Raw genomic sequence first — 25,391 nt, forward strand, 5'->3', positions numbered from 1 at the left:
TGGATTTCTGAAACTGGAAAGTAGTGTTTTAACTCGAGAGACTTTAATTGTTTTTGTTTCTTTTTCAGAAACAATAACATAATAACTGTGTTTCGTCTTAGCGTTTCATCAATGACAGCATTGGTTAAAAGAGATAAAAAGAAAGAATATAGATTTACATTCCTGATGTTGTGCCGTGAACTACGGCACAACATCAGATTACCCGACACACGCTTCGGTTGGCACAGCACGTGACATTACTGCCATTTGCTGCTAAAAGCACATGGCCGATTCTCCTGGTGGTGATTTCTGCGGTAACTGAGGATCATCGACCTTCAGTGAGGTATGTGAAAACAGTTATGCTGTTTTTGAGTGTTTATCTTTGTCATACTTGTGAATACAGAGCATCTTTCAGCCCGAGATGAATGCACCTGAGATAGTGAGACATGATGGAGGGTGACTGACAATATATACAAAGTTATCAAACCTAGGCTTTAGCTTACGTTAAAACTTAGTAAAACACTGTAAATTGGCTGTTTTTAAAAAGTTGTATTACAAAATTCGCTTAATAAGAGACTTTGAAACATTAAGATGCCCAACTGCACACCACGTGGTTAGCATGCTGACATTAGCATTTAGCTAAAACCTTGCTAGCAATGCTGTAGACCAGTGACATTTACATCGTTTAACTATCCATTTACGAAACAAGACTGCACTGGTAACAGGGTACTAAATAAGTAACTATATTATAATTGAAAGAATATCGTCATGTATAGTACTATGGTAGGTGAAGCTAGACTGGTACATTTTAACCGACCTTTTTTTCTACAGTATGTACATCTTTACACGGGTACTTTTTGTTGAGTTTGGAGCTGTTTATGTTGCAATACAGTAATTAATTAAATTAGTATAAACTGTTATATACAATCGATGTATTTAAGGAGTATAGGAACTGTGATTTACCATGTGGTGTAGAGACTATTTATTGATTTAAAGAAAATAAAAACATGCTTCATAGGCATACAGGGTTCTTACGGTCATTACAAACTTGGAAAAGTCATGGAAATTCAAAATGCTAATTCCAGGCCCTGGAAAAGTTATGGAAAACAATATTTTTCCCAAAGTTTTGGAAAAGTCATGGAAATGTAACTAAAGTTGCATCAAATATAATTTATATTTGATCTAATCACCGAAATAGTAATACTATAATGATAATAAATACTGTATAGTAATGAAACGTAAAATAGCATTTAACTGACGAGGTATTTTGCTGGTGAGAGATTTTAGTTGCTTTAGCCTATATAAGCTAGTAAGCCTACTATTTGTTTTAGATAGGCACAACATGTTTCAGACGTTATTTTCCTGTTCCATGTTAAAATAAACTATTTTCAGTGGTATCGCTGAGAGTAATTTTTTGGTCATGGAAAATGAGGTAAAGTTCATGGAGAAGTCATTGAAAATCATTGGTGAAAAAGTGTATGTATATTATCAAGATATGAAATAAACTATACATTGCAATATTTGTTTTACCCAGCACACTTTCAAGTAGCAGTACTTTTACTTGAGTGGAAAATATCCTAATCCTCTTTCCTTCCCTGTAAATAAAGTATCCTCCTGTGTTTAAGATGGATGCAATACTCAACACACTTAAGCAGTTCAGACTGGAGTCTTACTGCAACCAGTTGGTCCAGCTGGGCGTGAAGGAAACAAGAGATTTCCTGGACAGTGTTACAGATGAAGATCTGGACAACATGGGTGAGATGAACTTCAACTTGAAATCCAAGACTGTCAAACATGCAGCTGACACTCGGTAGAAAAAATAGTTACACCTACATCTAGTGTTTCTAAGCCTGGAGATGTAATTCACTTGCATTTTCATTCAAAGTTGTATCTGATTTAAGCATTCATTGTTGACACTATTTGACGTTTCTAATGACTCATTATACTTTCAATGTCATTCACACTCAAATAAATAAGTCAAAACAAGTCATTTTAAGTTAAATGTTGTTATAAAAATGATATACTTAATTAATCCGGTAACTTTTTCACAGGTTTGAGTCATGTTGAGAAGAACCGCTTTTCAGCAATGAAAACCTCCATTCAAAGAGCCAAGGAGCACCAGGTTCAAACTGTGACGCCTGTACAAAAATCCATGGAGTCGTTCTATCTGAAGTACACATTCCCCAAATGTCGTAAACCAAAAACAATTAAAGGTAAGAGGAACACATTTCTGATCATTAGATGCACTAAAGCCATCCGCTGACTTTTTGATCACGGAGTTGGCTGTTTTATTTTAGAAATGAAATGTGATCATTGCACAGACATATTGAGAGCTTCACACAGTGGATATTTTCATCTAACAGATATGGATCCAGCCAAAACCACAGTTGAGGATCTGATGATGAGGATCTGCCATCTTGAAAGTGTTGGTAATTCCAAAGGAGTCTGTCTCTACACCATCGATGGGATGCCCTTGACAGATGACCCTTTCTTCAACACATGTTAGTAAACCTGAACAACTTTTTACAATACATGAAGCTGGTTGATGACGTTTATGTTTGGCAAGATTTTAGTTTTTTAGCATTACTGATACAGTTCTGTGTTTAATCTACATAAGTCCTGAATACATCTGTAATGTTGAACCTTGACTCTGCAATTAGTGTTTGGTTTTCCAGCAAACATCTTTGCTGTTTTGGTTAAAGCATGCCACTGTTTTCAGAGGAAAAGCTGTAAAAGAACAGTTGTACATTTCACAGCTCATTCCAACTAACGTAGTGAAACATAAACAAATTAAAGAGACCAAAAACAGCTTATGAGTGTGTGCTTGACTTATATCAATTCCGCAGCCTGTTACTTCTTCTACACTCTTCAGCTGGGATCTGAGCTGCTGCTTCACATCAGAGCTTCTTTTCTCCATAAGACGGATCAGCTCAGTGAACGTCTTCTCACTGTCCTCCACTGCTTTATCAGCAGAGCCTTTGACGGCCTCCACCTCCTGCTGAAGCAGCTTCACCTCCTTCTCTCTGTCCTGGATTCTCTGCTGGATGTTTTGTCGACTCCCCTCCAGCTCTCTCTGCCTCTCAGTCCTCTCTGCTGCAGCTGCTGACACCGTGTCGTGGCCTTTATGTTCGTCCACAGAGCAGAGATAACAGATACACTGCTGATCAGTGCGGCAGAACATCTTCTCCTGGAGCTTCTTGGAGGGCTCCACCAGCTTGAATGTTTTCAATGGAGCTACGTCAAAATGAGGCTGGAGGTGTTTGTCACAATAAGAGGCCGAACACATAAGGCAGGACTTACAGGCTCTCAGTTTTCTCCCTGTGCAGACATCACAGGCCACATCTTCAGCTCCAGCATAGCAGTGATCATAGAACATTATACAGAAACAACTTCACCATGTCAGTTGTTTTTTCATCCCAAGGGTCCTTGAAAGACAGACATATTGAAAATGGAGCTGTGATGTATGCCATGTTTACACCAAAGGAAAACCTGAAACAGTTTCCTCAAACACCAAAGCGAGAGGTTGTTGAAACCTATGGAAGCAATATGGTTCGATGCCACATCATGCTCAAGGTGCGTCTAAACTTAATTGGTGATTATAATCAACTATTGATTAAATAAACACTGATATGGTATTTGTCATAATTATTGTACAGGCTGATCATGTTTGATTTATAGCTTTGCTTTAAAAAATAAAACTCACTGACCATATTATACCCATTCTTTTAATAACATTTACAGAATTTATACTTGAACGTTTTTTACATATGTTTATCTACACAGCCCTTTCAATATTAATTCAAGAACCTGTATGTATTTTGAAACCTACTTAACCTACAGTTTAAATACTTTGGAATTAGTTTAAGTTTAATGCAAAATTGCAATGAATATTTTATGGGGAAAAACCAAGTCTGTTGTTAATAATTTGTACTTTCATACAGGGAGACTTTGAGTTGAAGGTGAAGTTGGCAAGTGACACAATAACAAATCTGATACTCAAGCTGGCAAATAAAAGTGGAATCCCAGCACATGTCCTTCATTACAAGTAACTAACTAATCATCACACCAATGCTGATTTTATGGCTTAAATAGTGATTATTCTATGTTCTTTGTCAACAGTCAGATTTAATGTCTCTCCTGTACAGAGGTCGACGTGGTGGTGGCACTCTGGAGAGTTGTGGGATCTCTGAAGGGTCAACCGTTAACTTCTCTTTGTCCTTATTTCCTGACGAGACGTCATACGACGAGACGTTCTTCATTTATGATTTTTTTGCCTTCAATCCCACAAACCCAGAAAGGAATCAGTGTGTTCTTGTCTTCAGTGTATGCTGTTGTAAGTTTCATTTCACGATACACACTCCATCTGGTGCATGTTCTTGTTAATGTCATCTGATGTCCTTATCAAATAAAATTAACTAGCTAACACTAGCATGACATTTCACAAATGACTACAAAAGGTAATTAAAGTCCAATCTAGCAATAAAGCTGTGAATTTAATCATACTTTTAACATTTTATTTTTTATTTTTAGAAACATAATTATAAGACGAATCAACTGCAGAAACTGATTGCCTACATACGGAAACTGACTGGATGTCACCCTCTCGCCCAAAGTCTGCATCAGTTGTTCTGCAGGAATGAAAGACTAACCAGGAACCAGAAGGTAAACAATATCAGTGATGTAAAACACATTGGTTTTTGAAAAGACATTTCCTATTGGAACATTTTTCTACAAAAAACAAAGTCTGTTATATTTCGTTATATTTTCACGGCAGCAGGTGTCACTTAAATAATCTGCATTGTTTAAGAAAATATGTTTTCCTGTAATTAGCTCAGACATTTTTACCATTGCCAATTTGTTCAGACATACTTGTTCCTGTGTTGTAGATTGCAGTGGTAGAAGGCTTGTACCTCCTCTTCAGAGAGCTACTTCCTCAGCCTGGAAGACCACAAGGAGAGAATCTCATTAAGGACCTGGATGTCTTTGAGAACTCTCTGTACTGCTGGGCACATCTCCTATCAGAAGCAAAGGTATGAGGATAGTGAGGCTTGACCAATATGGCTCCTGGTGTTAAATATATTATTTTTTTTTTAATGAAATCTGTCCAGAAGTGCCAGTCTTTTTGTGTGGTAATAAATATCTCATCTTTTTCTGAGAGTTGCCATTCATGTTGATGAAATGCAAGGATGTATTTTCCGATTTGATGGTTGAAAAGTAATTGTCACCTTGCCTTATTTTGACAGAAACAATCAGGATACCCTGAGAACTTTGCACCAATCACTCTGACGTCTGAAGATGGCAGCCGCTTCTCTGAACCAGTCAGAGTACCTGGAGTACCCGGAGCATACGAACGATCTTATGTTCAGCAGAAAATCCAAGGTAAAACTGAATCGTCGTAAACATTCTCATACATAATATTTGTTAACAAGATGCCCATCATATATGTATAAAATAGAGCAGAACTTAAATACACAAAGCAACTCTGTCCGTTGCTGATCCGGTCCCCTGTTTTACTTTTTGACAACATTCAGCATTACTATATCCAAACTGCTATTGTTTTACAGAAAATGGTAAATGGCAACATTTTGCAGGCCCTTCTGAATCCTGAAACACGCAGTGAAGAAAGCCCCAATGAGTTGATTAAATGAAAAGCTATTCGAACTTAATGCAGTTGGAGCCTAACATCATACCTTCTAAGGGTGACTTGTTTTTAACATGGCATGGACATACAACATATAAAGAACATTCAGCATTGGCATTTATACAAACTAACACATTTGTCAAATAAATGTGTTTGTTTTATTGGCAAATGGTGCTACCAGCTACAATTCCTTTTCTAACCTTTCCTTTAGATGGAGAGCAAATTCCTAATTGCACTGAAAAGGTTTTGCAAAAGAAGTCGGTGAAGAGAGCCTTTGACATTGAGAGAGTTCTGCTCAGTCTGCCTCCATCCATCAGGACCTACCCTCTTTGGATTCACCCCGACAAGACGGCTGTACCGAAGTATGGATCATCAGTTACTCTGTACACCTTTTTTCATATTGACTTTGTTTTTTTGAAAAATGCCTTGTTTTTACTAACCTGTACAATTTAAATGAAAGCTTTAAGATCAACAATGAGAAGACATTTGGAAGTATGGTGCAATAATTAAAATCTCCCGACCATCAATACCTCAATGTGACCCCACCTCTGCGATTGAAGGATCTCGGACTGTGTGAAGGACGCCTTGTTCTACTGAGTGAAGGTACTCCATCACAATGTGCATTGGTCATTTCTGACTGCACATATACTGTATGTTTTTAAATGGTAATTTCACCAAAAATATTTTGTATTAACTTACAGCAACAATTCACATTAATCAACATTTAAATGGTGTCTTTAATTTAAACTACATACATCAGTGTTTCCCCTATATACAAATAGCAAACACATATTATTCGATTGTTTATGTGGATTTGTAGTATTTGTGTTACTGTATGTTCAATAAAGGTGGATTTTGCTAAATCTTGAGACATTGCCACTGTATGTAGTCTAGGCACATATTGGCGGGGCGCACTTCGCACGCGCACAAACTTCCACGCTCTCTGCGATCACATTTTGCCTTAGCACCGCTGCTACTGTATGACTCCATCCTAGGGGAAACGCTACATAAATTACAAAAGTAGACGAAATGTCTGACAGCAGCAGTTACTTTAAATGTACTTACTGTTGTGCCCATTTATGTTTGTTTGTTTGTTTGTTTCAGTGTTAATTTCGTTAACGAAAACTATGACGAAAAATGTTCGTCAACGACCTTTTTTACATGACTAAGACGAGACGATGACGAGCTAAAAATAGATTCTTGATAACGAAAACTATGACGAAATGTAGTTTTCGTTGACGAGACGAGACGAAGGTGTTAAGGGTGGACTATCTGACATTAAAAATGCAGGATATTATTTTCCTCCAATTGTCCGTCTTCTCTTTCAAAATGCATCCCTGTCATTGGTTGAATTATTTGGGATTCTGGGAATTTGCACACCTCACTCACCCCCGCCCACCCCAGCTTCACTGCAGCAGCACAGGTGGTGATGATATCCAAACAGTGAAGATGACGGATTCAGCGAAAGCGCTTTTAGTTTTTGGTCGCAAAAAAAGAATAGATATATGGACCAACTTTCTTTATAACTCGGTAGAAAATAAAACGCACTGCACTGCAACTGCGGGAGAAGGAGAGACGCCATGTGGCTTCAAATTAGTTGGGAAGAATACGACTAACCTGAAGAGGCACTTGAAGGCGCACCATCCTGCTATTTATGCCACGGTAAATTAGCTAACTGTAACGTTACATGATAAGTCGTAACTAACTCGTATGTGGTAACGCTAACTAAGCATATACATTTGCTAACGTTAAGTCTATGTTACTGGGCAGTCTGCATTGGCAAGTTGCCATTGCCAATGCAGACTGCTAGCTAGTCACTAGTTACTAGAGGCAAATGTACTAACTATCTATGTTAGCTTAGCCTTTCTTGCAAACACGTTTTCAGTTTCCGGTAGCAAATGAATGATTCTGGCAAGTTCCAGGCTAATGTTGGCTGGGCTTGCATTGCAATAACTATCTAGTCACTGCAATTATTGTGTGTTTTTTAAGAGTACACGGCAATTTATTTGGAAAATACTTTCTTATCTCTAAGGCCAGGTAGGCATATATAATAGGCTAGTTGTATTGTATTATCACATAATTAGAATCTTCAAAATCTAAACTTGATATTATTGATATACTATATTTTAATGATAATACTATTACCAAAGGCATATTTTAAAGGGATTAACCTACATTTAATTAATTGGAATTCATCTGTAGGCGTTGTAGTTCTGTATAGGGAGTAATTATGCAATCTTATTTTTCCTCCCCTAGATCCCAGAGACGAGTACTCCAAAACAGCAACCTGGTGCAAAGAATAAACAGTCAACTATCCCAGCAGCGTTCTCTTCCTCAGGACCAAAATATAAAGCAGACTCGCTGGAACAAGGCACCAAAGAAAAGGTCATTGCCCAGTGGATTGGACGCACCGGTCTACCTGCCCGTACAGTTGAGGATGAGGATTTCATCCTTATGATGGAGACCTTCGATAAGAGGCTGAACATACCCAAAAAACAAAAATAAACAACTTAGTTGACAAGCTTTACATTGACGAGAAACACAAATTCAAAGAAAGACTCGCCACAGCACGCAAAGTAACAATTGGGCTGAACATATGGACAAAAAAAGGGTTTACAGCATAATTCCTGGCAATTAGTGCATGTTACTTTTGCACTCAGGAGAATAAAGCGAAGCACATATTGTTGAGACTTGACCAGATCGCCCACCCACACACTGCAGAGTCTATAAAGACTTGTGTGGAACAATGCACAGAGGACTGGGGAATACCAAAACACAAAATTCTGACAGTCATAACAGATAACGGAAGCAACATGGTTGCAGCATTCAAAAAAACTGTACAAGATGAGCCCAGCAGCTCTGAGGAAGAATCCCATGAGAGTGATGAGGAAGACTCTGAGGTTGTCGAAGACCGAAGGTACATTCTTTTAGTTTGTAGCTGTTAATATTTTCAGTATTTTCAGTAGCAGGCTCAATGACATAGATCATGTCATTGAGCTGTGCTTGGTTATATTCTCTTTTAGCATTTATATTACTTTATTTACCCAGAGGGAAATTATTTTGCAGCAGTTGTGGTAAAAAGTAAGATAGTGCAAATATATAGACTTCAAGTATAAACTAAATATTAGAGTATAAAAGATCAACAGTAACTTGGTACAAAACCAAATGTACAGCCAGAAATGTGACAGTGTAACGGTATGGATCATAATAAGTATAGATGTAAAGATGTGTGTTAATACGTTGTATATTGTATCGCATTGTGTTGCTCATGGCAATTACATTTCCTAGAGGATTAATAAAGTATTTGTCTTTTTCTCTGTTTGTTTATCTAGGTACGGAGCCATAGAGAGGACCCCCTGTGTTGTGCATACACTGCAACTCGTGGTGAACATGATCCAGAAAGATTTGAGTGTCAAACCACTCCTTGACAGAATACGAGTACTTGTCCGGCTCTTCCGCAAGTCGTCTGTGGCAATTCAGCGACTGCTAAAGCTGTGTGGACTCACACTGGTCAAAGACTGCCCTACTAGATGGTCCAGCACATACCTGATGATATCACGCCTTCTCCAAGTGAAGGACTCCCTTGTTCAGGTAGCTGATGGAATGGGCTGGGACTGTCTACTGCCAAGTGAGTGGCAGAAGCTCACTGCTCTCAGAGATCTGCTCCTCCCCTTTGCTGAGCACACCCAGATGCTCCAGAGTGACACAATGTCCTTATCCCTGGTGTTGCCCGCCCTCCTGGACCTGAATGCTCACCTCTCTGAGTTCCCTGAGGCCCAGGGTTCTTGCCACAGGGACCTAGCTTCCCTGTCACAGAAGATGAAGGAAAACATGGGCCAACGCTCCAGCTGCTTTCTTGATCCCAGTGATACAAAATTCTCTCCCCTCATTGCTGCAGCATGCTTCCTCGACCCTACAGTCTCACCCGAAGCACTCATTGAAAATGAGCATGACGACGTACAAATCCAGGAGCTTCTGAGAAAAGCAGAAGATTACATTGCTCAGATGGTGTCACCAGTAATACGGGAGGAGGAGACTGATGAGGATGAAGAAGAAAGGAGAGAGGTACCACTACCAGAGACAAAGCGGCCGAGATTTAGATTCCTGTCAAAAGGAAGTGCAAGCCGGCCATCTAGATCTAGCCTCTCAGTCTCAAAGCCCTGTGTCAGGCAGGAAATGCTGAAGTTCAAGGAGCAGCTGTCACAGCCCATGAACAAAGAGACTGCTCTTGACTTTTGGGCTGCACAGGGTTCTGTTTATCAGAGCCTAAAACCTCTTGCCTTGGATCTTCTGGCAATGCCAGCATCTCAAGCATTTGCTGAGCGAGTTTTTAGCATCACAGGTGACCTCACTCGTGGCCGTCGAAATAGAGCAAGAGTCATTTTAGAGAGAAGTGCTTTCCTCAAACTGAATAGAGATCAGTAGGCTAAAAGGTTGTTAATGCTACTACGGATGTCTGTACTTTGTCTGTTACTTTATATGAGAGTGCACTACAGAGGTGGTTCCCTCTGATTGTTTATAAGGCCAAGTTTATTCAAGGTTTATCTTATTCTATAGGTATGTACTGTATGCACTTTCAACATTTTTATTTTATTTGTAGGTACAGAAACGTATAATGTTAAGGTGAGGGATAGTTTTATACAACAATTTATACTTTATAATTTATACAAGTTACTGCTTTGCACTGCATCTTGTGAGGGATGACCCTCTGTTCTGACAAGTTACTGACACACCATTGATAAATGTAGAGAGTCTACAATGGACTACAGTTTGAGTCACTGAGCTAACTCAAGTCTGTAATTTTCGTGATCCAAAACTTCAGGTGTCATGTCATTGTTCATCATCTATTGCTCTGTTTTGGGCATACGTGTCTTCACTTTTATTGGAGGTTTCGGAAAATAAATATAAGAAGACTAAAAAAAATAATGTTTTGGTTCTTGACTTGGAGTAAAGAACATTCCACTATGTTATCAGTACCACTTGTATCTATGTGTATGCACTATCCTTACCTTAGAGGATCAGCAAGGACAACACAACAGTATTGCACCAATGTGAGAGGCTAGAGATATCAAACTAACTAAGTAAAGGGTTAAGAGAGTGAAATGTTGCTTTACAAATTTCAACACTTGATACGGTCTATGGAAGCAAACAAGAGACAGAAGTATTCGAATTTTATTAGACACCGAATTTATAGCATTGAAAATAATTACTTTGAAAATCATGTATCTGAATGTTTTTGTATGTGAAATAAAAATGTAAAAATTCAAGTGAAAAAAATTAGAATGTTCAAATTCAGATCCCAAAAATTCAAGTGAAAAAAATTCGACGTCAAAAAATTCGGTGTATAAAATTCGATGTCCAAAATTGCGATGCAGCATCATCCGGGCTACTCAGACAGGAAAACCAATCGAGCCCTAATGCAATCAAACCGACTTCTGGCCTATCAGAGCACGGCTTTGTCAGTCATGTGATCACAACAACCCGGGAGAAAAATGACGGAGAACAGCAGGGCTCGCCGCTCGGGTAAGTAGTCAGTTTGTGCTCTTTATTTTACAAGCAGTGAGGGCTCGACAGCATTTGTATCTTACATTAGCTAGCTAAATGAGTGAAGTAGCCTTGTGCCTTGCTGTTAGCAAGCTCCGTAGTTATCATTAATTGAAGTGAATCACAACGTTACTGTGTCCTTTTGTGTGTGTGTGTGTGTGTGTGTGTGTGTGTGTGTGTGTGTGTGTGTGTGTGTGTGGGGGGTGACGGTTTGCAAAGTAACGTAACGATCACTTCGGTTAGATAAGTCAAGTAGACACTATAGACACTACACTATACGAAATACTCTCTTGCAAAAGCCCTGCATTTAAACATGTTAATGTTACTTTAGTAAAAGTATGCTAGTATAATTAGGAAAGTGTTGTTAAAGTCGACACAAGTTATACTATTATATAATTTGTTTTATTGTTATTACCGATGCACGAGTTGACTTAACTGTTGTAGTTGGAGCTCATTTCGAACAATGAGCTAACTAATGATTACTTTCATAATGGTTTAATGTGCTGACTATTTTCTACATTAATAGATGAAGGTCTGGTTTGTTCAAACTCTCAAAATAGTAGGACATGCTGTCATAATTACCCAGAGTCCGAAGTGACACCTTTACAATGTTAAAGCTGTCAGATAAATATAGTGATGTAAAACTAAAATATTCAAGATAGTGTAGTGGAAAAGAGAATGTTTGAAAAAATGTTTACTAAAACAAAATCTCTTGTTTTGGACTGACAGTAATGATTCAAGAAATAGTAGATAAATAAATACACACACATCTGATTTGTTGTGGATGCAACACAACAAATGGTGCTCTTACCTGTGATGCCTCCTCCAAACATTATAACCAGACTATCATTCAAACTATAAGTAACAGTTCTGTACTTGACTTTAGACAAACAATTCAAAAGACAAAAACACAATTTATTGAAAGACCAATCTTTATTTTACAGTGCCTCTCCTTTTGTTTGTATTATTAAACCCTGTCAATCTAAAACAACTGAGCAACTCAACAGTTAACTTTATATTTCTTATTGTCTAAAGCATCTATTACACTATTTGTTCCCCTCTCATATTCACAGGATGGATGATTAGAGACTTTGGGGGAGACCTCAGCTTTATGAACGTCCTGTCTGTTGGTTTGGCCAGAGAGGGCTGAGGGTCTTTCCCTGCGAGGAGGACCAGGGGGGTATACTACAAAGCAGGATTTTCGCTTAGCCGGCTAAATTCAGGGAAAACTCTGGGTTTCCGGTCCTACGAAGCTGGTTCTCTTTTTAGCAGGCTAGATCTCCATGGTAACTTATGATTAGTGGCTAACCTGGTCGGGACCAGGTTAGGTTGCAGGCTAAGAGCTCAACTCAGTGAAAGCACTGCCTGCTGACCAATCAGAGCTCAGTGTGCGGAGTTTAAAGCGATCAAGTCATATTACAGGAGAAAGGAAATACAGAAAAGCTGCCGTTGCAGGAAAGACGGCCGGCAAAAATCACCGACTGTGTGAACGTGAACATGAATAGAATATCACCTCCATCTTCAGAGCAATCTGACTGTTATAACATTAACGTTAAGAAAGCTTACTTAAATATCTGCCACAACATAAGTAACCGGATCAGAGTACATTAAGTACAGTCCGCGGCATATCACTTCATAATGTATCATATATCTCCTTATCTGAGTCAGCTGAGCCGTATCTGGCCGTGCAACACTCACAGTGTCACATACTGGATGCAGAAGTATTATTTTAAGCAACACATTAAGTTGAGGAAACACTCGAGACAAATGTAATTAAAGTCAGATCGTGTCTTAGACGGGCCGTGATATCATAAACCTGTTAATGTACGCATTCAAACACTTGTTCTGTTCCCAGCTGTGTTCACCTTGCAGCTGCAGCTCTGAGGCTTTGATCCTGATCAAGTGTTTAAGTCATGGATGTTTAAAGTTTAACTTCTTCATATGTCTAATATTATAGTTGACTTTTCATTCAGGAAGTATGATGCTGCGCTGTCAGTATGCTTCTCCATGTTTGTGATTGGTCTAATGCTCCAAATACCACCCCTTTCATGTGAACGCGCACCTAACTAGATAGGACACGGCTGGCTTGAGCGATTCACTTGATGACCAGAGTCGTAGTACCGTTTAGCGAGAGCGCGTATGTTTTGGATTAGGCCAACCGGCTAACTCAAACATATCCAGGTAAGGTTGAACCAGCTTCGTAGTACAGGCCCCCGGCCTGAGGGAGGAGGACCTGCACCAGCTGCACCGACAGAACTTAGCCCATGCTGGGCATAGCTGTTACCACCTGCACAGGCCTAGCCTGTCACTTTATTTGACAAAATGTGTTTACTTAATCAATTAACAGATTAACATTTAGTGTAACTTATGTATATTATTTCATTTTTATTTAAAAAAAATTGTGATGGTTCATGCTTGATAACTTTTAGTTCACATTTCAATAAATTGTATTTGCATTTGCACTCCTTTTGTCCGTTATTCTTACTGAAAATGTTAAGTTACACATTCACATCTGACTGAAGATTGGCACCATTTATTTGGGTATATCCAGTCTCTGATAGTGTTACGTTATTATGAGAGTGCTCCGTTTGATTCTGAAATTGTATATATTTATATAAATATATACATAGGCTATGTGTGTGTATATGTCCGCATCTGTAGCCTGTTATTGTCTCATGACACCGCACTGTGAATGAATAAAAGTAAATATAGAAGTGGTCATGAACACATCTGTCCATCAGACAGCGGCTGCTGCCTCCTGTCATCATTAATGGACGTCTCTTTAAAATGACCGCTCAGAGGAGAGAAGTTCTCATTTCTCTAACCGCCTGCTGCTTCCCCTCCTCTCTCTTCGGTTCTCCTCCTCTCTCCTCGGTGCTCCTCCGCTTGCATCTCCTGTGGGCGGGACTAAGTCTCGAGGAGGGCAATTAGTGAAATGAGAAAGGGCCTAAGTGTCTCTTAGTGAATGTCCTGTACTGCTCTTAAATCTCATCATATCAGCTTCTCCTTTCCCTCTTGGATGTTCTTCTGGACCCTCAGAGAAAGAGAACATGGTGAAGCAGTCCTGTCTCTCAGGCGTGTCCTTTCCTAACAGAAATATCAAAACACATATTATTGCAGAGCAAGTGTGTTATTTAAGAAAGAGGTGTGTTTGTTTGTTTGTTTGTTCAGGGGCTATAAATATAATGATTTTTTTATTTTAATGTGTTTTTTAAATCCAACAGTGTACTACAAAAATAATCAGATTATGAATAAACCGTTCTAAATTCATCAACATTGAAATAAATGTATTATTAAAATAATATTTAACTGTTATCAAAACTTAGTGCAACTGTAGAAGCTTGCTCTGTTTGGTTGTCTCACTGAAAGAATCACTTTTAACATGTTGTTTTACAGTCAGTATGCAGAGACAAAGGGTCATAGTTCTCACTATGTTCAATAATTTTTCCTTAAATACATTGAAATGTGAAAGTTGAACAAAAAAGTGATGTTGCTTGGTAAAATGTACCTTTTTCTAAGAAAGTACACTCAACATCACTGATGTGCAGGTGGTCTAGTATTTAGTCATGTGTAATGGCATGTCTATCAGTGTATTAGAGTCATTACTTTATGCATTCTTTGTAAAGTATGAAAAAGGTGTACCTTGGAATCGGTGGTGAAGTTCTCTGCTGCTAGGAGTCCAGATCTGTCTCTCCTCCTCTGGTCCAGCCTATCTGGATCACCTTAAGGACACTTTGAACAAACAGATGTAAAGTTACATGCGTGGGTTACAGACTTCTTTACATACAAACTACTTTTTATCTTCTTTTAAAAACAGGTCATAATCTTATTGTTATACTTAAGAAATTGCTGGATATCACAGTCCTTATACTGTATCAGTTTGATTGAGTATTATTGTGTATGTCCTTTTTATTTTACTGTTACTTTGGATGAGTTTTTCATGAGTCAGTCAAATTAATTTGTTTTCATATGCCATATTCATATGTATCACACACGTAAGGGTAAGACACAAACCTATTGAACAAATGCAATGGATAAGCTTAATTTTCACTGAAGTCACAGATAACGTCATATCTAATACTTAAACAAATAATTTCCTTGTCACTAAAGCATTGACTACGCTATTCATCATCCTTAAATGCAGGCATTAAGTTACATGTTCTGTTCTACAGCCACGATGAGGCTGTTTCTCAAGTGTGAGGATAATACAATTAAAAGAGGCATTGGTAATAATAATATTAAAAACAACAATGTTTGTGTCGTTCGTCGGATAGGCGGTTAGCTGCAATAAATAACTCCAGTTCAACAAACCATATTACAATATCTAAGGGAGCGTTATTTCTGGACCATCTTGAAATGTGACGCTCATATTTTAAAGATACACACATTTCATTGTGAGGTTGATTTAATATACACTAAGCCTCTCTTCAACAATACGTTGACGTTAGCTAGTCTATTGTATGCTATAGTAGAGCATAGCGAATTTAAACGAACCTTAACAATGCATACAGTAACCTAACTATCTAACGTACAAGGATGACCTTATTTTAGCAACCTCGCACAGAAGCCTTTTGGTATACAGTAGCATCCCACTTAATGTTATACACTCAGGGATGCTACGCATAGCATCGTTAGCACAGATGGAGCTACGATTGCTCAAATGCTAACCCAACTCTAAACATTCATTAACGTTAGCTTAATAAAAACACCAGTAACATAACATAAGTACTTTATGTACTTTATGCAGGGTTGACTTACCCAAGAAACTGCATTCACGGTCGGTCTATTTTAACCGCAGATAAATCCTATATTTGCATGACGAATAGTCCACCAGGAGCCAACACAACAAACACGGCCGAGTTCAAGTAGTGTTCTCCTCATGAGCTGAGCCGCTGTAGCATCACGGAGCCAATGGAGCTAACGGAGCTAGCAGTGAGACAGAGGAGCCAGGAGAAGCAGCCCTGTTGTCATGAAGGGGGAATCTAACTATATACAGAATATGTTTTTGTGGATCCAGGCTATAAACATGTTCATTTTCTGATGTTAAGTTGGACATTTTAACATAGGGTCTACGAGAATTGCTCCCATATGCATCCATCGCCTACAGTTTGCAGCATTGAGCTTCACAGCACTGTCCCCCAGAAGTCGGGTTGATTGCATTCGGGCTCGATTGCTTATCCTGTCTGAGTAGCCCGAATGATGCTGCATCTCAATTTTTGACGTCGAATTTTATACACCGAATTTTTTTACATCGAATTTTAAACACCGAAATATTTGACTTCGAATTTTTTTCACTTGAATTTTTGGGATCTGAATTTGAACATTTTTATTTCACATAGGTAAATTCGGAGCAAAAAACATTCAGATACATGATTTTCAAAGTAATTATTTTCAATGCTATAAATTCGGTGTCTGATCAAATTCAAATACTTATGTCTCTTGTTTGCTTCCATAACGGTCACCTTGATTCCAATTTCAGATACCTGTATTTGCCTAACTGAATTGGTTTAAAGAGAGAAAACATTTTGACTTAAAGTTAACTAAAATGTAATTTTTCATCGACTAAAACTGGACTAAAACTAGACTAAAACGTTTTGAGTTTTCGTCGACTAAAACTAGACTAAAACGTTTTGAGTTTTCGTCGACTAAAACTAAACTAAAACTATAAAGGATAGAAATGACTAAAATGTGACTAAAACTAATAACCATTTTCGTCTTAAGACTAACTCAAAAATAGCTGCCAAAATTAACACTGGTTTGTTTGTTTGTTTTGGACACTGGAAGGCATAATGGGGCACAGGGTATTTAAGTGACCTCACCGGCTACTCACACTGTTTTTGGTTTAAATAAATGGTATTGCAAGCTAGGGATGGGAACGATTATTCGAATATTCGAAATTGTTCAAGTATTTGAATAATTATTCATGTATTCGAATATGAGTTATGAATATTTATTATTATTTTTTGGTAGTGATGCCTAAGATCATTACATATTATCAAATTGAATAATTCAATGTATGGCATGACAGTGCCATAGCTAAATGTGTTAGTTGACGTCTAAAGGTGTGTTTTGCTCCGCTCACCGGCCCCTCACAGCGGGCAGAGCTGCAGGTGCTGATCTCTCTGGCTGCGGCCCCACGAGGACGAATTCGGTCGTTTGCGTTACTGTTTAGTGTCATATAGACCGTTCAGCCACACGAGGACGACCGAATATGGCACTAAACGACTGAGGAAACGACAACGGGTCCCAAGGTGGATAGAAATGCATACGCCACTCTCTGGGGGGTCAAACAGCTCCGTGTGTGCGCCCTATACGGACATTTTCAGATCACTGATAGTGATTGCGCAATAGCCCCGCCTCTCCCCACCTCTTCTGCTCACCTCCGCTTACCCCGCGCCAGTGCTGAAGTGTTTCGCCACCAACAACAACAACAATGGCGGATCGCAGAGTTGCTATCGTGCTCCGGACGCTATTGACCATGCTAAAGTTGTTTGTGCAACATCTACAGCAATAATGATGAGGCAATAGCCCCGCCTCTCCCCACCTCTGCTGCTCACCCCCACGTCAAAGTAAACTGCACCCTGAATTCAGATTATTTATCTTTCTCTCGCGAGTGAAGTCTAATCTGACAGGACGGAGACACGCAGCTCTGCTCACCTGAAGCTCCTCCCGCTGCAGCAAAACACACACTTCAAGTCAGATCATCACCCTTAGCTATTTTAATTACCTCTCAAACTCCCTAAACTAGTTATAAATATGTTTATTTTTACAGTCGGCCGGGTCACTGATTACTGGATGAGCTGCTGCATGAGACAGACACTGGCGCTGTCCGAAGAGAGGGAGGAAAAAGAGAGGCTCCGTGTATTTTATCATTATATTATATAGAGTCGTTATTCATTTGTTTTAAAGCTCAATAAATAACAAAGAAGACCTTTGACCGGCACTTTTATAATTTTGTCCGGAAGATTTCAACTTTAATACACGCTGACTGGCGAAAAACTCTGCCCGGTTCCCTCGGCCCCCACCGCGGAGAATAAACAGAAGGGCAACCATGACAACCATGCTTCTTCGCTGCTTTTGTGGAGGAAGTTACAGCGCCACGTAGAGGCTCCTGCATATGTACTGCAGCTTCTCCAGCGGTTGGAGCTAAACGGAGCGGTCTCGTGTGGGCAGACACTATCCGGATAATTATTGCATGTGGACGGAAGCCGTTTGCGATTGCGTTTGCGTTAATCCTATGCGTTTAGCCGTTTTCGTCCTCGTGGGGCCGCAGCCTCTCTCTCGCGTCCAGTTATACTTCACTCGTCTTTATGTCCAAATCCATCAGATCTAGCTAGTTCTAGCCAATGACATGGCTGCTGCCCCTCCCTACATGCAGATCACGCAGACTCAAACCTCATCTTAGGCCCAAATGTGGTGCAAATGAGCTCCGCAGCCGTTGCGAGGTTCCGGCGCTAACAGTTCATGAGCGTGCTCCCCCGCCCCCTGTCAACACTCGCGACACATGAGTGGCCAGCCTAAACAACAATAAGCGCTGCTTGGCAACCGTGTGTGGCGGCAAAGTACATAGACATTTTGACTGGAGAGATTTAGTTTTGCCGGTATTCAACATATTTTACCAGTCATAGTCCGGTAATTATTTACACTCTAAGAAGAGTCCTACACAACAGACATGGAGGAAAAGGAGTATTGTGTGGAAATATTTCAACCATGTTAGTGGGTGCGGTGTAGAGGTCAAACTATGCCAAATTAAACTTATATATATGCTATACCTTGCTATACCCGCAACCTCCGTTCCAGCTGAGAGGGTCTTCTCTACAGCTGGGCTGATTGTGAATTGCCTCCACACATGAAAGCTGTAGGCCTATAGCTGTCAAACTGTGATCACCAGTTCAATACATTTGACAAATTTGACTTGGTTTCTACAGTTATTTGAACATGTATTTCCACAAATTATTGAAAAAAAATTGGGTAAATAAAAAATTCATTTTTTGAAAATATTTGTTATACCCAATTTTTTTTTTATATAGGTTATGTACATTTTGGTTAACCGTTTTTTGGTGGGTCGAATATTCGAATATACATTTGCTTTCAAATTCCCATCCCTATTGCAAGCAATAACTGGTCATTGGAGAGCGCACGTGTCTAACTAGAAATCACAGTTTAGCAATCTCTCTGTGATATTGAGTGTCAACAGTCATCACACAAAACATAATCATTAAAAATATGGTGCATTATTTGTAAACATAAGGCCGTGCAGAAACAAATGTTATTATGCTTTTATTCTTGACCATTCTGAAAGGGACTTCCCTAGTTAATTTTTAGGATGCTTTCTAATGAACATTGTTTTATTTCCTCTCTTTGTCAGACAACATTGGCGTGAGTGTGAATGTGGGCAAAGCTTGCCCTGCAACTATCAACGTTCTTGATTGTTTGGTTGGCAAATGCACAACACTGGATGTGAATGTGCTGGCAGCCAGGTAAGCACCTGTTACTCTGTATTCACCTTTCCCAGGCTCCAGGAAGCACTCCAAAATAATATATTTTTCTTTATGGCTGGAATTGGATGAATTGGGAACCTAAGTTATTGTGTTGGTTGACTTTTAAGGGATGGTTGGATAGACAGACACAACCAATAAAGAGACATTCAGTGAATTACAATTTGTTGTGTCAATATTTTTGGTAAATAACAGCATGAGCATGACATTTTTTGACATTGAACACAGGACTGGTGACCATGGTGATGGCCGGATATTTGTCACAACCAGGACTCCAAAAGAGGCTATACTGGTAACTTTGTCTGTCTCTCCTTTGAACGTTTCTTTTAAAGATGTGGGACTGACGGGGTTGTACACATTCACAATATGACTTTCTTGACTTGAATGTTCATTAGGTGCTGATAGACACAAGCTCCTCCATGGAGGAAGAGTGCTATGCAAGTGCAGAAATACAGAAGATCCACGCTGTGAAAGAGCTCTTTGACAACTTCGCTACGAGGACCATGGCTTATGATTTTTGTCACATCATCGGTCTTGTGAAGTTCGACTCCCTGGTGAAAATTCTTCACACATTCACAGAAAATCTGGAAACGTTCAAGGTAAAGTCAGTGTAATAATAATAATAATAATAATAATGAGTTCCATTTATAAAGCACTTCATATTTGAATGCAAATCCCGAAGTGCTACAAGTAGTGAGCATGAACAGTATAAATAAACATTACACAACACGATAGAATTAATAAAAAAAAGCAATAAAAAAATAAATAAAATAAAAAGGGTGATAAAAATGTCTAGGCTCTTTTGAAGAGATGGGTTTTGAGGCCTTTTTTAAAAGCCTCCACGGTCTGTGGTGCTCTCATTTGGTCGGGGAGAGCGTTCCACAGGCTGGGAGCAGCCGAGCAGAAGGCCCGGTCTCCCATAGTACGGAGCTTAGTCCTGGGGGGTTTGAGGAAATTGGAGTTGCTGGAACAGGTGGTCCGCAAGGAGGTATGGGGAGTGAGGAGTTCCTTGAGGTAGGGAGGGGCAGTTCCATGGACACACTGGTGGGTGAGGACGGAGACCTTGAATTCGATCCTCAGTTCCACGGGTAGCCAGTGTAGTGCTTTAAGGATGGGGGTGATGTGATCATATTTGCGCACCCTCATCAGGATCCTAGCAGCGCTGTTCTGAATGTACTGGAGCTTTTGGATGCTTTTGTTAGGGATCCCGATGAGGAGTGCATTGCAGTAGTCCAGCCTGGAGGAGACAAAGGCATGGACCAGCTTTTCGGGCATCAGACAGAGTGAGTGTGGGGCGGAGTTTGGCGATGTTCCTGTGTATCCGTCTTTAATTTAAGAACAGTTTATGTCGGATTGTAAAGCAGTGATAAACCTCTTTTTTCCATTTGTAGGAACACATGCGCAACATTGAAGCAAGTGGATGTACTCTGCTGTACGACGCTCTGCGACGGGGGGCGTCTGAGCTGGAAAAGGTCAAGACGAGGTTTCCAGATTGTAGACTCCGCATCATGTGTCTTACTGATGGAAATGATTCTGGGTAAACTACTTCCTCTTATCATGCCATAGCATCATGTTCATACTTATCTGTTGGTGCATATATTGAACCTCATACTGTGAGCAAGTTATACTAGTGTCAATGACAGACATCACAGATTGTGATATTTCTAATCGAGCAAACCTCCTAATCTCAATTAATTCTTACTTTCCATACATCCTGCATCGAGCCAGATGCAGTTACAGCCAAACTGCTGAAATCTAACATCGTTGTTGACTCAATCCTTCTTGGAAATGTGGAGAATAACATGCTGCATGGAATCAGCAATGCAACAGGTAAGGCCTCTTTTGAAAGACAGTTCAGTCAATAAGATCCCTGTGATGAATATAGCGCTATAGCATATTTACTGCTTTACAGCCAGACATAAACTGACATTTAAGAATTTGCGTCTGTGTTTTACAAGGCAAAATTACCCTTCAGTGTTTTAGTAAGAAAACAAAAGCAGATCTTGTAACTCAGAAATCTGTTTTGAGGAACATGGATATGTACTCTAACTCTAAATAGATCTCTATTCAGTCCCACCTCACTTCCCCATTGCCTCCAGGTGGTTGCTGCTTCAAACCAAAGACAACCAAAGACGGTCTGAAGCTCTTTGAGATTGAGACGGTTCTGTCATTGGAGCAGAGGAAACTCAAGGAAACACTTGACCCCTCTTCCATCAGCAAGGTTAGATATTATAGGTCGTAAAACATTACTTTTTCACACAGACATACTGTTTTGACTTGGTTTCTAAATGTACCTTTTATTGGTTTATTTTATAGCATTGCCTGACACAATTCTTTGCTACTCGTGGGTATGACGAATGTCCAGAGACATCCTTGCCAAGTCAGATCAACAGCAAAGTGACAGCGACTCAGAGGTGAGGGATATACACATCAGTTTGACAGAGGCTGATAATGACCTGGTTTAAAAAGGTTACTTTGCTATCCATCTTCTGATGACCAACTGAGCATTCAAAGAATACCGCATAATCATATTCCATTTGTAGTGCTCTCAAAAAGAAGATTAAGGAGTCCTGGAAGAAGACGCTTTTGGAGAAGGACAAGCGTGTGCTGGAGGAGCTGAAGAGCCTGCACTGTAACCCTCATCCCTTCTTCAGAGTCTTCCCATCAGAGTCAGACTTCAGTAAGTGGCTTCAAGGTTATGCATCTTTTTTTTCTGGGCATATTTATTAGTTTTGCTATACAGGCTGTACAGTATAAGGAAATGAAACACAATAGACAGTAAATCTTCAGTTTTTGTATTCATGCAAATACATTATTTTTTTAAATAGCAACAAGCTCGAAATGTGTTCTTATCTTCTCAGTGTTCTGGAGGATTCTCATGCAGGGCCCTCCTGACACACCGTATAAGAAAGGCGTGTTTGAGCTGTACTGCCAGTTTGGTCCTGACTACCCAGCCAAGCCGCCACTCGTCCGCTTTGTCACACCCGTATCCTGCAAACATGCAAATAACTGAACAATTATTAAATAAATGTGTTTGTCTTTTTAATAATATGCAGATTGATGGTAATCACTTATAAAGTAATGTTATCTGTGCGAAATGTGTGTTTCTTAACATGATGACAGGTGTACCACTGCAATGTCAACAGTGTGGGTCGCATCTGCCACAACTTATTTGACCGCAACTACAACGCCCACATCACCATGAGAGAGATCCTAGAAGCTGTGTACGGACTGCTGATCAGCCCTGAGCCTGAGGACCCACTGGACAGGTGACCTGCATATTTATGTTCTGTATGGTGGAAATGTTTAGCTTATTTAAAAAGTCCAAATGTTTGAGTAATTTATTTTTAATGGAAGAAAGGGCATTTTTTGTTGTCAGAATAGTCTCAGCACAAAACACATTTTTCCATAACGAACTCAACAGCAGTTTGTCTATTATTCAGGATACAAACAATTGATATGAAGCAAGATAATAACTGGTGCAGCTGTCCTATTCTCATTCTGTGAGATGGAACAGGAAATCAGGGACAAGAAATGTAGGTTTACAAAAACATAACCGGTAAATTGAAAACCTTCTTTCTTTACAGTAGCTCTTTGAAAATATACTGCCATCCGAATGCTTTGTTTTTTTCTGGGAGTTTAGGTCAGAAAAGGTGTTCATTAACTTTAAAATATCACGTATTTGACTGATGCTGAGTTTCTTTTTTACTTTTGAAGCATTTTGGCTGAAGAATTCCTGACGAGCCGGGAGACCTATCAACGAGAAGCTGAGAAACACACAGAGAAAACTGCAGGAAAGTCCCTGGATGACATGGACAAAGTAAATGGGCACCCACATATTTACAGTGGATACGTTTTTACATTTTGACCTTAACATATGTTTTTTATTTGTTCACTTTTTATTAAAAGAACCTGGTGGAGCCCGTTCCACAGTTCATACCCCAACATCTGATCTGTCCACTCACTAAGAAGATGTTTGTTGATCCTGTGAAAACGGCGTATGGCACAGTGTATGAACGCAAGGCCATTGAGGAACATCTGAAGAAGTACGTTAATTGACTACAGTAGGAATGCTTTCCCTGTCTGGTAAATAACTGATGGCTGTTTAGGAAACAGCTAGAAATCCCCTTCATTTTGATCTATTTAAACTAGGGCTGTCAACCTTCAGACGTCAACGCTTGTAATTAATCCTGAAACCTTGAATGCCTTGAAAATGTTTTTTTACTTTTGATTTATTTTGCAGACACCATTACGATCCGTTGAGCCCAGGAAATGAGCTTGAAATGAACAACATCAGAGCGGACTAGGACATGAAGAAAAGGGTGATGGATCATCGCTCTCGGCAAATTAGGTTCTAGGTTACAATAGTGTACCTCAAGTCAAGTTCACATATAAAAGGAACCCAGTTACTTTCTTTTTATCGATAGTTCCTTTTTGGCGCTTTATTCATCCTGTTTATTTGGAAAGTTTGCATTTTATATCACTCCCTTCCTGACATCACTTTTCATATTGTTTTTATGTGTGTTTGGGGTTAACTTTTGATTGTACAATGTCCTTTTTATTGCCGTCCTTTTTTCACAGTTTTATTACTAAACTTTGTCTCTAAAAAGCATGTTATAAAGTATATTTAATTCAGTTCATTGCATTTGTCTTACTATTGATAGAAGAATAATCAAGTTGTCATCGTGCACTTAAAAGTTTTGAAAAAATTGATTATTGGCTGAATTTTGAGCCTTCAGTTTGACATGCCTTCCATAGGCAATCGCCACCTCCTTGAGGACATCGCCCAACAACAAAACCTTGTAGCCATAAGCATTCATCCAGCATCTATACGGAAAACAAACAGTTCATTACTGCCCCCAAAATACCACTTGAGGGCGCCACAAGTCAGACACAAAGTGTTCAAGAGACACAGACAGCTGGATATAATCAACAAGTTTTTCCATGCAGTCCCTCCAACAAGGGTGTCAACGTAAAGATGGTCTGTGAAAGTTATATATCTGAATATATTTACACAGTAAGACATCAGACTCACAATTATATTTGTTAGCGTGATTCCTTGTCGGTTGCATACATTGATTTACTTTTCACAGTTGTGTCTGCATCCATACAAATAATCTTGTCAGTTATTGACAAACAAGGAAAACGGTTGCTTAAATCTTTTTTATTTGTTTATGCGTAACAAACTATGCTGTCCTGCTTTTATGATAAACGCAAATAACTCAACTGCAAGGTTAATAAGTTACAATTACTGAGGGCCAGACACACTCGCAACTATACATGAACCAAAAACAAATAAATAAACAAGTTTCAATGTTTTTTCATATTGGATATGGTATGTTATTGATTATGGCCATGATTTTATGATTATTTAAATGTATACAGTTCTGTTTCATATGGGTGTAGTCTCTTTATTTCCCCCTCAAAATGCACCAGATGGATGCATTTAAGTCCAACATTTAAAACAAATCTTACCGAGGGGCATGCCCCCGGACCCCCCTATATGATTTGAGGTCCACCTCCACTTAAAATATGTTCACATAGGTTTCTAAATAGATTTGTACATTTTTTAAAATAGTAACCCATGTCCATATGTTTATTTTTGGGTAGTAGATTTAGACGGCTATCACTATGGGCAGCAATGCTGTAAAAATTGACAAATAAATCCAGCAAAATGGCACAAAAAACTAGTAGTGGCCTGGCTGGGTGTATAATTCCCGGCCTGACTT

At 39.3% G+C, this 25,391-nt stretch overlaps 2 protein-coding genes and 1 long non-coding RNA gene across 3 annotated transcripts in view; 2 read left to right on the forward strand and 1 right to left on the reverse strand.

The window, feature by feature from the left end:
* Positions 1-3,993: 3,993 nt before the first annotated feature.
* The window catches only part of LOC117462307 (uncharacterized), a 42,170-nt gene continuing 20,772 nt past the window's right edge, over positions 3,994-25,391 (forward strand). The window contains exons 1-2 of the mRNA XM_071206227.1: positions 3,994-4,024; positions 4,125-4,312. Of these exons, the coding sequence (XP_071062328.1) occupies positions 4,009-4,024; positions 4,125-4,312 (204 nt within the window). The 5' untranslated portion in view covers positions 3,994-4,008. The remainder of the gene's footprint in view (positions 4,025-4,124; positions 4,313-25,391) is intronic.
* LOC117463012 (uncharacterized) lies at positions 12,887-16,259 on the reverse strand. Its single transcript, XR_004553870.2, has 3 exons — positions 15,923-16,259; positions 14,807-14,896; positions 12,887-14,251 (listed from the first exon to the last, which is right to left on the reverse strand). It is a non-coding gene; the product is annotated as an uncharacterized lncRNA (long non-coding RNA).
* Positions 19,865-24,297, forward strand: LOC117462442 (uncharacterized). Its single transcript, XM_071206296.1, has 12 exons — positions 19,865-19,954; positions 20,058-20,261; positions 21,054-21,199; positions 21,374-21,492; positions 21,762-21,883; positions 21,979-22,076; positions 22,206-22,342; positions 22,524-22,648; positions 22,786-22,931; positions 23,380-23,482; positions 23,572-23,708; positions 23,906-24,297. Exons 1-12 carry the CDS (start codon positions 19,865-19,867, stop codon positions 23,967-23,969), a joined length of 1,491 nt encoding a protein of 496 aa, XP_071062397.1. The 3' UTR covers positions 23,970-24,297.

Source organism: Pseudochaenichthys georgianus, chromosome 17 (assembly GCF_902827115.2).
Source record: "Pseudochaenichthys georgianus chromosome 17, fPseGeo1.2, whole genome shotgun sequence".
Classification (NCBI taxonomy): Eukaryota; Metazoa; Chordata; class Actinopteri; order Perciformes; family Channichthyidae; genus Pseudochaenichthys; species Pseudochaenichthys georgianus.